Below are 18,691 nucleotides of genomic sequence, written 5' to 3'. Positions count from 1 at the left end.
CCCTCTGGGAATTCTGAAGTCACGTGGCCGACTGAGTTGTCAGGGTGACAAAGGTTCCAGGCCAGGTACTGTGGCCGGTACCACAGGAGGACCATGTCACAAGGCCGTTCAGTGGGAGGGGGTCGCCAGCAGGACAGAATCAGTGTGGCTGAGTGCCTTGGGGCCCTTTGGGCTTCAAGGGAAAGCCCGGATTTGGGGTGTTTTTTTGGGAGCAGGTGGCTTGGGAAGCTAGCAGGACAGGTGGGACTGGCTTTCTACACATAGAGGGAGGGAGGAGAGAGCTGGAGCAAAGACTGGGAGTCTGGTGGCCAGCGTGCCAGCAGAAGCCAGTGTGTGTGAGGGTGGGGAATGCAGTGGCAGGCAGGACGGGCTGAGGTGGGAAGGGAGGGGCAGGGTTTGGGTTCTGAGCAGGCAGTGGTGCCCCTGCGTTCTTCCAGGTGTGGGGCTGCATGAGGGTGGGAGGGGCTTGGGGAACCGGTGCTGAGGGCCATTCTCACCACACAGATGGGAGGCAGTGGCTGGGGAAGGGGGAAGGGCACCCCGGTCACGGCACTGGCCTGGTCACAGGTGGGAGATGCCGGCACCCAGACCCTGTAACAGACGTGGGGAGGTGGTTTGGCAGCGGCTATGGGGGGGCCGGGTGACAAAGGTGGGTGTGCATCTCGAGGCAGATGGAGACTCTGCCCAAGGCTGGGGGGAGAGGCCAGAGCTGGCGGTCAGCCTCACTGACATGAGGCGTCAACCAGGGGGTGTCACCAAGGGACCACACGGAGCCTGTGCCCCACCTGGGCCGGGGGGTTACCTTCGTAGCCCGAGTGCACTCTCTCTGCCAGCAGCACGCAGCACAGCTGACCCCCCGTGCCCTGCGGGTCCCGCACCTTGACCAGGTAAGGCGTCATGCGGAAAGGGTGGTAGCGAATCTCGTTCTCGTGGTTTTTCCCAACACTGCGGAGGAGGGCCTGGTCAGAGGTTTGCGGTTATGACAGAGGGAGTCGTCGTTTATCGTTTATCGGGAGTCACCTCTCCCCCAGTAGTGGCTCTTCCCAGAGCAGACCTTTCATTTGCTGTACAGAAGCCTGCGACACAGAGCCAGGCTCCTCGCTTGGGGACCCGGGCCAAGCTGGGCATGCTGGCCTGGGCCTGCAGGCTGTGCTTCCGCCCCACTCGCTCAGATCTCCATGACAGTAAGGGCAGACCAAAGAGCAAACAGCCCTGGGCAGTGGAAGGTCTTCCAGGAGCCCTTCCCTAGAGCATGTCGCTGGGGCAAGAGCCATTGCTTCAACGGTGAGTCCCAGCCCTAGCTTCTGAGCACGCAGGACCCAGTCGGGGGTCACTTCTGACACTGCAGCTGATGTGCAACCAGTCACCGTGTTTCTGTTTCCGGCCAAAAGCCTGCTGGGGAGGCCGTGGGCTCCCCCTGGGGAAATGCACACTTGAACTAAAGGCTGCATGTGCAGTGTGGGGCCTCCCTGGGGGACACGCCTTCCCAGGGAGGGGCCCTCGGGCAGTTTCGCAGGTGACGGACACCAAGTCCAGGCTCCCCAGGCTCTCCGTGTGGAGCAGTGAAATCACCCCACTGCTGACCAGGCTGTCTTAACGCCTTGTGCACATTTTAAATCCAGCCGGTGTTTTCACACAGACTTTTTAGGAAAATGCGCACTGCGCGGCAGGGGTGCCCCCGCAGAGCCTCTACCCTGAAGAACAGGGGTGCAGAGGGTCACAGGGGGTCACAGCACGCAGGAACTGGGGGGCACTCCTACATCTCCTCGACCTCACAAGAGGGGCTCAGGAGAAAACGTCTGTGCCACTGCCCGTTTGGGAGCTCCTGCCACGGGCTTACCTGACGCGGCAGAAGAAAGATTTCTCCTCCATGCATTCTCGAGTAAATGAGTCTACGAGAGAGAGCCCAAAGTCAGCCACCCGAGTGCACAACACAGTACAGACTGCTCGATCTCCCCCAAGCCACAGAGAAGCAGCAGAACCTGGGGTCAGGGCGTGAACCCATATTTACACAACCAGAAAGTGGAGCTCTTAGAGACCATTTATTACAGTTTCAACAAAAATCAAACATATCTCATGAGTGTAGCACGTACCAAATTATGAAATGCTAAAAGCTTACCACCAGAAGTTTACCAGTTTTGAAATGGTTCATAGGCCACCACAAACACACCAACTAATTAACAATTTAACTTCGCGAGACATACCGACTGATGGGCAGAATTTTTGCACGTAAAGCCCTAAATATTTCAACTTACATATTTTGGGGAATATTCAGATCTAATAGAAGCAACTCAGGTCATTTCAAAGCTTACGTCAATCTTTTTGCTAAAATATTAACCTACTTCGAACTCTGTAACGCCTAGCAAAAACACGATGTCACTCGGGCAGCGTCATCAGAGATGAAGAAATGTTGTTTTCACAACATAGGATTCTTTTAAAAAGAAATCTTAGATGTTGATCTTTCACATACAGTTTCCTCTATTCAAAAGAAAGAGGAGAAGTAGGAAATCACTAAGAGGGGAAAACGGTGTAAAATTACCAGCCTGGAAAAGCCTCGGAGAAGTCACCTGGTCCTTCTTTTTCATTCAGACAAAAATTCAGTGGCAACCATCCTAGGGAGACAGTGCCAGCCTGTTTGTGCCATAAACCCACATGCAGATTGCTGTCTTTTCCACGCAGTGACCTACAGGTTCTCGTGACACACACTGCAAGCTTTAGTGACCTGCCTGGACAGTCTTCAGGTGGGAATTCTGGGAGAAGGCAGGCAGCTCTATAACCAAACCCAAAAGCAAGCATCTCCTCTTTTCGTGAGTCAGCCCTAAAGCAACGCTCAGGTTGTTTGCTGTCAGAAGGATATAGCCAGGGAACAGCGGAGGCGGCGGAGTGGAGGCCGGCTGGCCGGCTGACTGCGAGCAGGAGGAGGTGGGGAGCACGCGGCGGAGAGGGACCCACGATCCAGGAGGCGGTGGGAGTGGGGCTGAGGTGCATCTGATGTGAGCAGAGATGCGGACCTCCAAGCCAAGGGCGAAACGGGGACCAGGTCTGAGGGATGCGGCCCGGGCAGCCTTCTGCCAAGATCACAACTGAGGTCAGGCCTGTCTGGGGTGACTCCCAGTCCCACTGTTTCCTGTCACCTCTCCCGGCGGCTTAGTGTTTCTGCACCTGTTCACCTTCGACTCCTAGTGACCAGAGCCCAATGAGGGGCAAGCAGACAGTCGCTGCTGGACTCACACGTCAAAAGCAGGCTGCTGGCCGCCCTGCCCACTGAAAGCGTGGGGGTGGCTGCAGGGAAGGCCTGAGCGGGTCGGGCCCCTCCCATCTGGCACCTTCTGCCAGGATCCCATGCCACGTTTCTGCTGAGACTTGTCTAGTCAACCATCCTGTCCTGCACCTACTAATGGGCAAGGCCCGCACTGGCCACGGTAAGAGCTTCCAGCCTTCCAGACCCCAAGTCCTCCCAGTCACGTGGGAGGAACGCGACAAGGACACCCTGCGGAGAACTGCCAGAGCCCAGCTGCTGCAGCAGAGCGGGCCGGCCAGGCCCAGAAGCCTGACACCAGGCAGATCAGGCAGCGGATGCACCACACAGCCTGCGGCCCGGAAGCAGTGGCCACTGTGCAGCCTGGAGCCCAATGAGCACGGGAAGCTTGCGGCTTCAGTGCAGGAACACGTCGCCGTCCGCCTGCACGAAACTGCCATGTCACTCTGACATCACTGAGGTTGCCCACGGGATGCAGGGCCTGGCCTATGCCCGCCAGCCTTGCCCGCACAGCTCCGTGCCCTCGCCCACACTCCGTGCCCTCGCACCCAGACCCCAGCGTCTCACAGCAACTTCGTTTCTAAAACACCTCACACTTCTTAAAGTCTTCTGAAACGGTGTTCCCTCTCTGAAATTTGTGAAAAGACTACTTTTCTCAGTTTATCTGAACAAGTAGCTTTCCATCTTTGGCCTGGACAGCTGTCAGGCAGGTGCACTGGGCCAGTCTCCGGCAGAGGAGAGCTGGGGCGCGCCCCGCACCAGGTGGACCAGCCCGGCCCCGGCCCTGGGAAGGCAGCAGCCCCCACATTCCCCGTGCCGCGGGTGCGCAAGCCCAGGCAGCCACTGCCCGGCCGCCGCCCCAGGCCCTCACCTGGTCCGCTGCACACGCTCCAGGGCGGGAGCTTGTAAGGCGTGGTGAAGGTGTGGAACACGCTGACGTCGTGGGGCGCCAGGAACTCCACGAACCTGGCGCCGTAGAAGGCGTCCCTTCTACAGTGAAAGATGGAGGCAACTTGGTCAGAGATGTACAGGATTTTCCCGGTGACCAGGGACACGGCTGCAGCAAACATACCCTGGAAGGAAGAAGCAGCTGCATGAGGACACAGATTTAGGGGGTCAGGGGAGGCCTCAGGGCCCCCTCCTCCAGCCCGCTCCTTCTAACCTGGGCCATCAGCCTCAAACCTCTGCCAGCCTACCTCTCTCCCAGGGCGGGGGTGGGGGTGCCACCTGGGCAGCTGGAGGCTCCCGCCCAGGCTCCCTCCCTGCTGGCTAGCAGCCTGAAGCCTGGCCCAGAGCTCCCTGCGGGTTCAGCTGCAGTGGGGGTGCTGGTGCTGGAGGAAGGACATGGGAGGGATCAGGGAGCCTCACTCTCCAGACCAGTTTTGCCATGATTCCAGTAGGTCTGGGTCCCCACTTGCCCTTATGTCTGCTCTCTGGCTGAGAAGTAGGGGCACAGGGGAAGGGACAACTCGCTTCCCATCCCCCAGACCTCCAAGGGTGCCCCACCCTTATGGGGTGCTTAAAAATGCACAAGCTTTGGAGTCTCATGAGCTGAGTTCAAATCCCAGCGCCCTCACCTCCCCCCAAAGTGAGCCTAAGGTCACCTGGTCACTGCTCGGTCAAGGTGGGGCTCGCTGTCATACACGCAACGTTTGGGGGTGGATTGGCCACGAGAGAAGGACCGTCTCACAGAAAACAGCAGAATACTTCAACACAACTGCTGTGTCTGAATCACGGACTTGACACTGTTTTTAGGGTAGGAGCTTACTCCCTGAAGTTCCAAACTCTGCCGCTAGAAAGCCACTGGCTGTGGCGGCCCGGCTAGGTCACCTGATGAAGGTCTCCGCTCTCCAGGGGAAGGCGGCACTGGTGTCAGGCACTTACCACATTCTTCACAATGAACTCGGAAGTGACGCTCTCGATTTCTTCTATGCTGTACGAGGGCGCGCTGGCGCTGCAGGGGTGGTTCTCACTGGACATGAGCAGCTGGTAATACTCCTCGTTGGCTGCAGGAGAGACCAAGGGGAGGCCTGAAAACGGCCCCACCTGCCTGTGCTGGGGGCTCTACTCTTCTGACGAGAAAGGGGGCTACGCACACGATCTTCCTGGGGCGTCAAGAGAACGGAACAGACAAAAGTGAAGGCAAAGCAAACAAGCCAGTTTTATTTTTCCTGAACGTTTTCAATGGTAAGTACACACTATTTCAAATAACATGGGCCTAACCCTCACTTTGCCCGCAAGGTCTTTAATCACGACACACGCTGACGTTTCCTCTTGGGGCGGCTGTGGCAGCCCCTGCACCTGCTCCTTGGGGGCCACGGCAGACACTCCCATCCACACAGAATCCACTGCCCGAAGCACCAGGCGGGAGGAAGCTCACTGCAGCAGACTGCTCCCAGCAGAGCCTGCCCGGGGCCACTCATCCCAGGACGTACAGCTTCCAAGAGCAGACTCTCCCGGGGCTGCCCACCCAGCACGTGAGGCGGCCGAAGTCCCGGGGTGGGGGCAGTCCCCTGGGAGGGGTGTTGGCAGACTCGCCCTTCGGAGAACCTCCTCCCCGTGGTTTGTGAGCATCCCTGGGTGGGCTGGCCAGGCACGGTGTCTGTTTTTACCGTATTAACCCTCAGCAAGCAGGTGCAGCCTTAGACAGGAGCCTGCAGAGGGCACGCAGAGGGCCAGCACCGGCCAGCACACCGCAGAGCCCGGGCCTCCCTGCCTGGAGCAAGCTCTCCCCGGCCGACCACACGGGGCAGGCCACGACGCCCTTCTGACAAAAGTCGTGCAAATGTTAGAAGATGCGAAGACTATTTGAAATATGGCTCCGTGTCCATCGTTACTAGTGAGAAGCCTCGCCTTGCCCGCTGTGCCTGAGAGTAACTGATGATCACAGGATAAAGCCCACTGTCTGACCTTTAGCTCAGCCTTCACAACTTCTCTGCTTCTACTCACGTTTGCAACGTGCAGAGTCCACGGGGGTCTCCGCGTGCACTAACGCATACACGACGGTAAAGCAGGTAGAGCAGGGGTGGGGCTCCCACACCTGCGGGGAGAGGGCACCTCCCTCGTCTGCCCTAACGAGATGCTGGCCTGGCTTCTGGCTCCGCTTGCTGGTCATAAGAGACCGAAACAGCTCAGAGATTCCTCAAAGTGCAGGAGGGGTGGTTTCCCGTGTAACGGGAAAGGGTTCACCTGAGTGTTCACCGCTATGAAGTCAGGAAGGCACAGGTGTCTACTTCCTCCAAGCTTCCTGCTGCGTTCTCCGACACGCTGGAGGAAACGTAGAAACTCTCCAAGCTCACAACCCCGTTCCCAGCAACAGACCAAAAGCAAGGCTGCGCGGACCTTTCTGACCGCCAGAGCTAAAGCATCCTGAGCTGACCCTGAGTGCAGGGGTCACGGCCCAAGCCCCCAGGGATGGGTGTCTGCAGAACAGTTCACCCAGCAGTCAAGTTCTTGGTTCCCCAGCGATGCTGGCGCCTTCTCGACGGCAGTGTGCTCTCTCTGTCCTGGAGACAGAGGCACCTGCAGGCACCTGAGAGCCGGGGGCGGGGGGGTGCAGAGTAGCTGCTCAGAGGGAGTCCAGCTGCAGCAGCGAGCGAAGGAAGACCCAGCGCTGCTGGAAGTTATTTAAGGGGCCTGGAGTTTACTGAGATGTCGAGCGTCTGAGCTCGATGAGGCAAATAGCGGAAACTGCAGGGTTTGCTCACAGATCCCCGCACCGCATCTGCGAACCCGCACGTGTGTTCTCAGGTGAAAGCCTGAGTCTAGACCACGGACCGGTCCTAAAAGCGCTCACATATTCTGCCATCTAATAATAAGGTCCAAGCATGCCCACAGATGGGAACGGATGTGGACCGTGGAGGTCCTGCTACTGCGTGCAGGTGATGGAAGGAGGCGCTCTGCCTGGCTTCCTGGTTGAAAGACAGCCTCGACGGAAATTCACGCCTTTCTAGACAAACAAGAAACGGACTGCCCAACGTCTTAAATGCAGGAGCTATAAAGTATTGTTCTGTAAGGATGAGATCTGGCAATACCATCCCTGTATCTCCTGTTATTTTTCAAAGGAGCGACCAGCCCTCAGCTCAACACCGTGGGATATTTCGCTTAAATTCCGCTCTGAGCTGCTCACACATGTCCACGAACCCTAGCTCAACTCCGGCCTGAGCCTGGAGGATGCTGGGCTCTCCTGAACATGACCTGACCCCAGCCCCCAGAGCACGAAACCTTTACCCCATAATTACATTCCTTTTTATCAGCTGGTTTTCTACCTGTTTTTTTCCCTCTAAAAGTCAAGTACAGTAGAAAAGTTGTAAAAAATTAACACTTCTAGAATTTCCTTCTGCAATTTCAGGGCTGGGTTTTGGAAAGTCGACACAATCCAAGTTATTTCTACAAGTTCGGAACAAATACGTGAGCCGGACGTACCTTTCACCTGCTTCACGCTCCTTAGCGCGTACTTCAAGGTGGCCAGCGTGCTGGCTTTCCCTTTGGCCTTCTTGTCTACCGGCAGGTGGACCTTCAGCTCCTTCAGCGTTTTTATCAGTTCCTTGTGTGCATCTGCTTTGGCGGACTGCTCGCTGTGATGGCATTAAAGAAAGAGGCGGTCACACGTTAGCTTCCTGCCACCTCCTTCCTGCGCCTCTCGTCCCGTCTCTCGACCAGGCCGTCAGGACACCTCGGTCCGTGTCGTTCTCTGTGGAGCACTGCGGGGTGTGTAGCATCCTTGGCCTCCTCCCCACCAGAGGCCGACGCACCCTCGCCAACTGTGACGACCAACCCTGTCTCCTGACGCCGCTACACGTCTCCTGTGGGGAGACGGAGCACCCCGGCTGAGAGCCACTGCGCTCACCCGAGGGAGGGCTGCAGAAGTCCCGCCACCTGGGCTCTTGGCCCCCGGGCTGGAGCTGGGCTTTGCCCCTCAGGGCTGCGCCTTCTTGCCCTGCGTCAAACAGAAGAGAATGGAGTGACGGAGAAGAGAGAGGACAGCGAACTGGTTTCCTGTGGCGGGAACGTGAATGAGGAACACGGGAAGGCCTCAGAGAGGAAAGACTTGTATGAAGGGGCTCGAAACTTAAGGGTACAGAGATGGGAAGAAGACAAAACAGGTGGGCCGTTCTTGTTGAGAGCAGAGGGTGCAGAAAGAGTGCAGGAAATCAGGTTTCAGGGCGAGATGGCCAGGTGCCCACACAGCCAGGCCTGAGAGCTGCAGTTTGCTCTGGTGATGACAAGAAAATGTCTGTGGGGGGCCCCTGGGTGGCTCAGTCGGTTATGCGTCTGCCTTTGGCTCAGGTCACGATCCCAGGGTCCTGGGACCAAACCCTGCATTGAGCTCCCTGCTCAGCGGGGAGCCTGCTACTCCCTCTCCCTCTGCCCCTTGCCCTGCTCGTGCACACTCTCTCTCAAATAAATAAAATCTTTGAAACAAAAAAAAAAAAAAAGAAAAAATGTCTGTGGATGTAAAATTAAGGATACCTTTGTTTCAAACACCTAAAAAGGAGGAGGAATGTTCCAGATGAGCATGTCTAGGACGCAGACAAGGCCTGAGCAGGCGGAGCTGGAGGGGCTGCAGGTCTGGAGCATTGTAAGGGGCCCGAGCAGCTGGGGTGTGAGAGGGCACGGCCGGCTCACAACCGAGACGGCTGCGCACACCGACAGGTGCTAGCAGAGACTGGCAAAATGTCACATTACCCCAAAACTAACCTCTAGTAACAAATCTCCATTTCTCAGAGACCGTAAATTGGGACTGGCCTTACCTGCAGCCGCTTGCAGACGTGCTGTGTTCAGACTTCGCCATCATGAGGCCAAAGGCATCAGGACTGTAAGCACGAGAAAAAAGGCCACTCAGAGGACCGCGTGCTCCATCCATCCCCTCATCCAACCAGTGACAACAGTCCAGGTTATCCCACACATAGTAAGACAATTACAAAAAATACAAGGTTAAGATAAACCCGGAGCATAAAACTTTCTAGTTTTATGTACTGGAAGAAGGACTAACAGATCAAGTTCATTTTCTGTAGACACCGGGGGCTAGAAGGGCCACCGGCTCCTCTGCTCCCGAGATCTTGCTACACTCACTCGGTATCTATCTACCGGCAATCAGAGAGTCAACATCAACAGTGGCCACATTATAGTAAATTTTAGTTATTCTGAGTTAATGAGATTTTTTTTAAGTGTTGAAAAACGTGCTAATCATGATTTAAAGACCTCAAAAGCAATCAAACCATGGGTTGAGACAAGTGGCCTCTGAGGGTCCCACCTACCCCGGGGGGACGATGGGCGGCCCCACCAGCATCCCCAGCTCCTCGCTGCCCTGCGAGTCCTGCCCCGGGGAGCGGTTCTCGTTGGTTTCATTTCCGCTAGAGCCACTGCTCATGGGCACGTCTTCCTGGACCAGGGCTCCGTGGGGCTTGGGCTCCTCGGGCTCCTGGGCGGGGTGACCAGGGCTGGCGGGGTACTCGGCATATCTGTTCATGTTGGCTCCACAACGAAGCTGGGAAAAGAGAGAAAGGTCGTCAGGCCTTGAAGGTGCAGGGAGTCGCTGTAGCCATCTCGTGCAGTGTGCCGCTGAATCCGTTGCCACATTTCGCTACAGACGCTGCTAGTAGTCAGGGTCAGGCACGGGTATTCCTTGTTCTTACTCACCGAGCTCCGAGCTCCTGTCTCCTACCTGCCATGGTTAGGGAGGCAGATGAATCCTGCGGCCGCAGACTGCTGTGGCCTGGTGAGGAGGCGACAAGTGCGTCAATGACCACGGCCCAGCACGTGGGGAGCCTTGGGAAAAGTCTCCCCAGGTGATGGTGGGGAGCAGCAGGGTTCAGAAGTCTTGGCCATCACAAGCTACAGGAGACCCCAAGCCCAGGCTGTATGCAGAGGGAACCCCAAGACCAGGCTGCGGGCCGGGGAGACTTCAGGGGGACAGGAGGCTATGAAGCAGACGTCGCCCTGTGAAGAGGGCCGAGTGGGTGGGAGAGGTGTGTGCCCACCACAGAGGGTGTGTGCCAGCGGGTGTGGAGGGCAGGGGGACCAGCACCAGCCACTGAAGGGTTCGAAGTACTGGATGAACGAAGTTTGCTGCATTTGGGACAGGTCCTCACCACTGTGCTACGTAGATACTTTAACTTTGGCGTTTAGGGGCAAGAGGTGGAGAGGGCCTGAAGTTAGAGCCAGACCAGCCCTAAGGCTTCTGCAATAATTCTGGGAGACAACCATGGGGATGAGCAGACAGGGAGTATGCAAGGGGGAGGGGTTCAACCAGAAGCCCAAGGATGGGGAGAGAGATGTCCCTGGGAGAGGAGGACCCAGGATGGTGTCTCCTCAGGGTCCTGGCAGGAAGCAAAAGATGTCTGGCCCTGGCAGCTAGGCAGGCATGGGGAGGGGGAAGCTGTTATTACCCTGGGCCTGGAGGGCAGGAAGAAGGGTTACTGAGACCAGAGGAACCCAGACAACTTGCCATTTGGGGGAACAGAGCTGGGGGCGTAAACCCTCGGCTTCCCTTTCCTCCCGACCTCGATGGTCAGGAAGCCAGAAAGCAAGGGGATCCACCAGCACGGTCCTGGAAGGCCAGCCTTGGCCACGGAGCGGGGGAGGGAAGATCCGGAGGGCCCAGCAGCCATGCCCTGACTGAGCAGAGTCTCCAGGGGCAGAATGTGCCCCACAGCCTCCATGTGCTCCAAGAAACAGACCAGACACCTGGCTGATGGCAACAGCTACACACACACACTGTTCCACGTCAGTAACCCTCACGAGCACTGACCATCGGCTACCAGCCAGAGTACCATTCTCGGTTCTAGTCTACAGATGAGAGAACAGGTCAGTGGCTTGCAGGTGACAGCGCTGGATCCCGTGCCCACCTGCTCCTGAAGACGGGGACCCACGGAGAATCCAACCACAGTACTCTCTGGAAAACAGCAGGTCTCACTAGACCTTGTCTTGTTCACGAACCAACAAATGGTAAAAAGCCAACGTGAGTCTTCTGAAAAGACGTGCAGTAAAGACCAGATGAACACAACCTGCACGGCATGGGGAGCCCAGCGGACTTAGGATGGCACCCACTCCGCAGCACACACAAAAATCGAGGAAGGGTGTCCTCAAGGAACCACGTAATGAAGGAGGAGCTGAAGCCACAGAGTGAGATGAAAATGCCACCTAGAACAGAAAATGAGAGACAGGTCCAGAGTCAAGAACGAAGCAGATGGCCTCAGAAATGCTGAGGATGAGCGCGGGGAACTCTGAAAAGCACCGAGGGAAAGGGCAACGACACCAGAGCCCTGTTTTTATCCGCGGGTAACAGCTCTTTCTCAAAGAGCCACTGCAACAGTGAACCAGAGACTCCCGTGAAAGATACACGCCAAGAAAACCATCCGGGCCGAAGACAGATTTGCAACTGCTGGTCAAAGGACTCCTTGAATACCAGGAAAAGTTACGTGAAGAGTCCAAGCCCAGTGATGTCCCGATGTAAAGTGATGTTTTCAAATTTCAAAAAAAAAATTCCATGCATACAGGAAAAACAAACAGGTTACCTACAAAGGATGGAAAGTCACTGAGTCTTGAGCAGAAGATACAGTCCACAGGGTTGATGCACGGAAGATACAGTCTCCAAGGTTGTGGTTAAAGGGAGGAAATCTCAGTGGAACACACCTGCTCGTCATGGCTTGAGACAGCAGCCGGTTACCAGGGTCCTGACTCACAGAGAACCCAAAGCCCCAGAACAGCAAAACACCTGACCAACGTCAGGAACAAAACAAGCAAACCTACTCCCCAGTCTTCATTTTGTCTAATTGCTTGTTTTTTAACATTTCAGAGATGTTCTAGCTGACTCAGTGAGAACACGGAAGGTGCTCACTTTTGGGAAGAGAGAGACCAAAGACTACGAATGGGCTAGTCCCACAAAGGAAAACACCAAAGATCCATAAACCTGGAGAGATGCTCGACCTCATTAGGCGTGAGGAAAACACAAAGGATGAAGTCACCAGAAATGAGCAGGGCTGTCGGCATCCAGTGTCCACAAGGTGGGGGACTTTGTGCGTTGTGGTCACTAATGGTTTCTGGACGGGACTCTGGACATGTCCAGGACCATGTATAATCCTCGCCCTTCCCCCTGCTAGGAGGCCCCTCCACTCCCCGGGAATGCCTGTACGAGCGCACAAAGACCCATGAGCGTGGTGTATGGACTGATAATACTACCAAAGGAACATCCGCAGGGAGGCTGCTGGCATCCCAGCTCTGGCACCTTGTCTGCCGTGGGCACCCTGGCCAGTGCCAGCCCCGACTTCCAGACAGGGCCTGTGCCTCACCTGGCCCCGCCCCAGTCCTCTGCTCCCCCTGGCTCAGAGCACAGCCCCAGTCTGCACGAGGGTCTACAGCTCTGCGAGGCCTCCCCGGCTGCCTCCTGAGCATCTCCTGCTGAGTCCCGCCTCCTCGGCCCTGACAATGAGCTCCGACCCCAGGGACTTGCTGCTCCCTGGTGCCCACAGCACTCACCCTGCACAAACAGCACTGACTTCTCCCCCCCCGGCCCACATCCCTTGCCTGGTGTTCCATCCCCCATGGTGCTGACACCGCTGGGCTCCACCCTGATGTGCTGGAGCTTAGCTGTCCTCTGCTGTAGCCCCAGAGCCCGGCACGGCACGTATGCTTAACGACAAACAGCCTGGGACATCTGTGCTGGGCGAGACGATGTACCTACGAAAGACAGGGGCACAAGACACACCGATAGAGGAAGATTCTAGGACACAAAGGAACAAGTTATGGAACAATAAAGAACAACAACAAACAGAGTGACAGATGGCATTTAGGCAGGGCTGGACATCACGTCTTCCACTGATTAACTCCCTCCGAGGGCACACGGCGCTTCGGGCTGGAGGATGTCAGAGAACGGGACGGACGTCCTTCCTGCCCTTACAGAGCTTACATTCCAGTGGGGAACACAGATCACCCACAAGGGAATGGCATAGGCGGGAGAAGAATGCTAAACGCTAAGGAGAAGGCAACAGAGCGGGAGGTGGGGAGGTCTTGCGTGGGAGAGGCTGGGAGTGCCGCCAGAGAGGCGAGTGTGCAGGCAACATTTGACCTTGCACCTGAGTCCCCATGTGTGGTGCTGATTCACAGCCCCTTGACCTCACTCTCCCGCAGGCCTGCAGCCACTCGGTCCTCCCCAGCCCAGGCTGGGTATTCACTCACCTGGTCCTCATGGCCTCACACCTGAGGCGGCCTGGAGTCCCTGGCTGTGCTGGCCACCCACGGCCTTAGATGAAGCACCGCATGTGGGGGTGGGCCCTTGCCTTCCCAGCTGCTGCCAGAGGGCCCAGTGAAGCCAGTGGCCCGGAGGGAGAGCACACTGCCCGGGGTGAACTTTGGCCATGGGGGATGGAAGAGAGGACAGGTCAGCAGGTAAATACACCCCTTCCATCCCTCCCTTGAATGAAGTCCGGAAGCTCTTCTATCCTTTCTTCTTCGTCATTGTCTTTTCTGATGAGGCCCCCAAGGGCTAAGAGATCAGCCTGCATCCCAACCTTCTCTCTTCCCTGTTCCCTCACTCTTGCTGCCTGGGATTGCACCTCCCAGTGAAATGCTAGCATTAAGTGTCAGCCCACACTCTGCTTTTAAGAGAACCCAAACGAAGACAGACTGAAGAGAGTGAGAGAGTGGGCCAGGAAGGTGCTGGAGGAAGAATATTTGAGGCTGGGGGGGCAAGTGCAAAGGTCCTGAGGCAGGGGCATTTGAGGAAGATGGACCAGCCTGGAGCAGAGTGGGCAAGGCAGAGGACAGGAGGGTGATACGGGGTTGGAACTAGATCACATGGCACCTCACAGGGGCAGAGCCAGGACTCTGGGTTTATTCTGAGTGAGATGGGAAACTGAGTTCTGTGCAACAAGATCTGACTTAAACTCTAACAGGCTTACGGGCTAGAGGCAAGGTGGAGGCAAGGAGACGTCTTAGGGGGCTCCTGCTACATGTCAGTAGAGCTGCCAAGGGGCTGCCCCAGGGGCGGCGGGTGGGGTGGGTGAGGGCATTCTCTCCCTCCTGCCTGCCCCCTCCCTGATACCCTGCACACCATCCATCTCATCCCACAGCCCTCCCCGGACAAGCAGCCCTCTCTCTGTGAGTGAGCTGTGAAGGCTGAGGGGTTAAGAGAGCCGCCCTGGATGGTAAGGGCGTTAGTGGGTTCCTCTACTTCCTGACCCTGTGATCCTGGGCAAGATCCTGAGCCTCCCGTGCCTTGCTTCCTCGTCTGTAAGAGGGATGACAGCAGCTCCTGCCTCTAATGGGTCGCTGGGAGGGCTCAATGACAGCCTGTGCCAAGTATCTGGAATGCCGTGTAGCCAACAAAGGCTTAGCTTTTATCGTCACTGGCAATCACTACAGGAAAACAGATGGGGTAACAAATAATTTTTTAAAGGAGATATTTCACTGCCACCGGAGCTGTCTCTGGCTTGTATTTAAAGGACAAGGAGCTCAGAGGGCCACCCCCAACTCAGGCAATAAAGACATACCCTGGAAGGAGGCATCCCATACTTTGCTTCCATGTACCCCCAAGGGCTTGTCTCTCAGCTCCTCAGAGAACTCCTGGCTTTGCCACCCTACCAGACCTTGGGAGCAAGTCTGAGTAGGATCCATTGTCACAAGATTACCTTAGGTAGAAGATAAATCTTTGCAAAAAGGGTCAGATAAGCATGGCAGAAATGTGAAACAACAAACCAACCAAACCACCTGAAACTTCATCATTCCACAAAATGCATCGCTCAGCACCAACGGCTCTAATGGACAGACCTCATTTTGCCAAGTTGACAAAACTAACTTGCTCATCAAAGCAGACTTTGCCACCTGCCTTCCACAAACGTTCACGGAGCACAGGCTCGTGCCAGCACTGCCAGGACCCTGGGGATCCCTGGGCAAACCTACTTCCACCCCTGGGGAGAGGTGCTCATAGTCTGGGGCACCAAAGGCCCCAGAAAGGAAAGGACATCCAGGCTGAAAAGGGGCTGCTGGGGACGCTGGGGTGCACCTGTCCCTGGAGTCCCCTTGCTGCCCCCTTTGCAGACATCCGTCTGCTGGCTCTGCCCCAGAGAATGGGCAGACTGAAGGGAAGGAGCTAAGCTTGGACCCTGACACTGGTCACGTGACCACGCCTTACTAACGAGGGTTGCCTTGACTGGACAGAGGAACATTTAGAAAGTACAGTCCACAATGAGATCATAGTCTGGGACGGGCCTCACAATAACAGAGGAGGGGGAGGAAGTGAGTGGGGGCACGGAAGGAGAGGGGCCAAGAGCCAGCTCGTTAAAGCCGGCTGATGAGTTCATGAGGGTTCATTACACCATCCTCTCTACTTTCACATGTATTCATAGTTTCCATGATCAATAGTGAAAAAAACTGGGAACCAAAGCACAGCCTGGTCCTCAGTTCCACCCTCCACCACCACCAGCAGGACTCCGGGACAGGTAAAGGCTTCTCACACTCAGTACCCTTGAGCCGAAGGGGGATGTACTGCATTTCTTTGTGGAAATCAGAAGTCAGTGTATGTGTGGTTCAATCGCTTGAGCTGATCGATTTTTTGAAACAGAAGTATAAGATACAGAAAAGTCTTCAATCGATGTCTGTCCACAAACTGAGTACACCCATGTACCTAGCACCCGGCTCTGGAGGCAGAAGCCCACCAGTTCCCCTGAGGCTGCTGATGGCCCTCCAGCCATCGTGCACCCCCAGGGTCACCACCAGCCTGACTTCTGACAGGCTGGTGAATTCCGTCGGTTTTCACACTTTATAGAACAGGGATCTCTCAGTCTGGACTGTGTGTCTCAGAGCCCGTGGTAGTTCGTAGCCCCAAATACTGTAGCATGTTTGCTCCTTCCTGCTAGGAGCCAATTCCCTGAGGCCAGCCTGCTGTAATCTGGAGAAAATGTTTGTCCTGCTACATAAACACCCGCGCTCTCCATGGCAACAGCTGGGTAACCGAGGAAAACGCCGTCCAAATATGGAAGGGAAGAAGGCAGGAGAGACGCATGTCTCGGCCTTACTAAGACTCCTTTGGATTCTCACAACTCTGTTTCCAAAGCCTCAAATACGCAGAAGCGTGAGATTTAAGACAGCGATAAGGCAAAAACGTCAGCTTCCTGGTTTCAGTGTCCAGGGAAGGAGCCACTCTGGGTGCCCGTGAACACCTGAGCTGTTCCCACTGCTCCCTGTCACCCGGCAGGAGCACCGGGAGCCCACAGGGCTGCTCAGGGCTGGCACCCCCTCCACCGCTGCCCGCCTGTGATAATGCCCGTGACCCGTCCCCCCACCTGCTCACCTACTGCTTCTGATTTGCTCTTGACTAGGAAAAGTAACAAACTTGTTACAGACACAGGGCTTAGAGAGTAGAAGCCACAGCCTAACAGAGGAGCTCAGAGGGAAAGCCCATCAGAGGCTCTTGTCGAGACCCCCATGGCTCTCTGCTGGGTCTGCAGGTGGGCCAGCTTCCCAGGGGGCGGGGGCACAGAGCAGATGCACAGTGGAGGGGTTATGTGTCTCATCTTAGTTTTGCCCAAGAAGGCAGTTCACAGCGTCCCTCTCTTCTTTGGACTAAATGCTGAGAGGTCCTGCCAGCCACTCAGTGACCTGACCGAGCCTGTGGTTGCTGAGGCCGGGTGAAGTTACATCACCGTTTAAAAACAGAGCCGTGCCCACCAGTATTTTTCTGAAAGTTGAGTGTGTGCATGAGAAACAGCACAAATGAGGGGAACCTTTCCTACTTCCTTCAAAGCACGGAACGTCCCTCACAGGGGAACGTTATGTGATCTGAAGGCAGGAGCGCGCGCATCAGACATCTCTGTCTCCTACACAGGGGCCTGAGGAAATCATCCATAGAGTAACCAGAATCCAGAAACCCAGAGTGCAGACAGGCCCGGGAGACTGCCTAATCGGAGCCCCTCCGTGCAGACAAGGAAACCGAGGCCCAGAGCAGTGGCTGAGTCACCCTTCTCTGCCCAGCACCCCAGCCTCCACAGAAAGCCAGGCTGCGTTAGTTCTGTACCAGTGAATCACACCAAGATGCCAGTGACAGATAAGTGCGGGTACCCACAGTGCCATCCCTGCGCTGGCATATCATGTAGCTTCTGCTTAAAAGGGGAGCCCCTTTCCTCATTTTACTCATACACCTTACAAAAAGTGATACATCTTGTATGTAAGAACTCAATTTCCAATTAAAGCCTTCAGATAGAGCCCTGTTCATTCTCAGCCAAACCCAGGCTGGGGCAAGAAACCCCAGATGGGGCTAGAGGGTGGGGTGTCTCCCCTTCGCAGCCAGGGAGAAGGCAGTGCCCCCCAGTATCAGACACGGGAGGTGAGCAGTATTCATCGAGGAGCTTCTGCCATGGTGCTGGGGTTCTTGACATTTAGGGGACCTGGGACTCCTCCCCCCAAATTCCAGCCCACTCAGCATTCAGCACACAATTGCAGGCTTTCATAAAACCTCAGAAGCTCATCCTGACCCAGACCAAGACCCTCAGGATGATGGAAATACCCTGGAGACAACCTGGGCCTGGGCCTGGCCCTGCCACAGTGTGGTGCCCAGCAGGTATCAGGACCTCAGTGGACTAATCTGTCAAGCCAAGGTGTTGCCCTGGATGATTCCCAGGGACAGTTGCACTGAACCTCAATTGCCTTAGCCTTCCCAGGCCCTCTCCCCATGGGGCAAAGGGAAGAGCGGGAGGGTCCATAAAAGAAAATCATTTAGAGAAAGACAGTCCCGTGTGGTAGTTCATTGACCTTATGGAGTTGCCTAACCTCTCTGGACCTCAGTTTCTCCATCTGTAAAATGGGGAGAACAGTACTCACCCCACCGCCCCCCCCCCAGGCCGGTTTTAAGCGGAGAAGGAGTCAAATAGCCCAGAAAACCCTGGGGTCACACTTCCATGGGCTGCAGGATCCGCCGCCCGCCCGCCTGGAGCCGGTACGCCGGGCTCCAGACCACCGGCCCGAGGCCCAGCCCGGCGGTTACGTAACCAGCCAGCCGGGCTGCCGGACCGCGGCGGGCGCCCCAGCCTGGCGCCCGCCGGCCCATCCGCCCTCCCCGCCCGCCGCGCCGCGCCCTCACCAAGCCGCGTCCCCGCCGGTCCGCGCGTCCGCCCGCGCGTCGGTCCGTCCACCCCGCCGCCGCCACAGCCAGCAGCCCCTAGCCCGCAGCGCCACTGCCGCTGTCACATAGTGGAAAACGTGACTACGCGCGTCGCGCCCGCCCCCGGATCCCGCCATTGGCCGAAGCGCAGCCTCATCTGCATACCGGGGGGGTCGGGCCTGCGAGCACCGCGTGTCCATTGGCTGCAGCGCCCGTCGCTCTCTTTACATAAGACGCACATGGAACTCCATGTTCACCGCGTCCGTTCCTCAATGAAGACGCGACGCGCTTGTCCCCCCTCCTCGTCCTCCCGAGTGGTCCCTTCCACTTCCGGC

The 18,691-nt window shown here is 56.5% G+C and overlaps 1 protein-coding gene across 1 annotated transcript in view; it reads right to left on the bottom strand.

The window, feature by feature from the left end:
* Positions 1-18,439, bottom strand: part of PER2 (period circadian regulator 2) — a 37,943-nt gene extending 19,504 nt beyond the window's left edge. The window contains exons 1-8 of the mRNA XM_040638590.1: positions 18,336-18,439; positions 9,520-9,749; positions 9,013-9,075; positions 7,685-7,836; positions 5,144-5,265; positions 4,131-4,332; positions 1,841-1,892; positions 803-945 (exon numbers count right to left, since the gene is read on the bottom strand). Of these exons, the coding sequence (XP_040494524.1) occupies positions 803-945; positions 1,841-1,892; positions 4,131-4,332; positions 5,144-5,265; positions 7,685-7,836; positions 9,013-9,075; positions 9,520-9,731 (946 nt within the window). The 5' untranslated portion in view covers positions 9,732-9,749; positions 18,336-18,439. The remainder of the gene's footprint in view (positions 1-802; positions 946-1,840; positions 1,893-4,130; positions 4,333-5,143; positions 5,266-7,684; positions 7,837-9,012; positions 9,076-9,519; positions 9,750-18,335) is intronic.
* Between the last annotated feature and the right edge of the window lie 252 nt (positions 18,440-18,691).

Source organism: Ursus maritimus, unplaced genomic scaffold, assembly GCF_017311325.1.
Source record: "Ursus maritimus isolate PB19 unplaced genomic scaffold, ASM1731132v1 scaffold_1, whole genome shotgun sequence".
Classification (NCBI taxonomy): Eukaryota; Metazoa; Chordata; class Mammalia; order Carnivora; family Ursidae; genus Ursus; species Ursus maritimus.
This window is presented reverse-complemented; position numbering and strand designations above follow the sequence as displayed.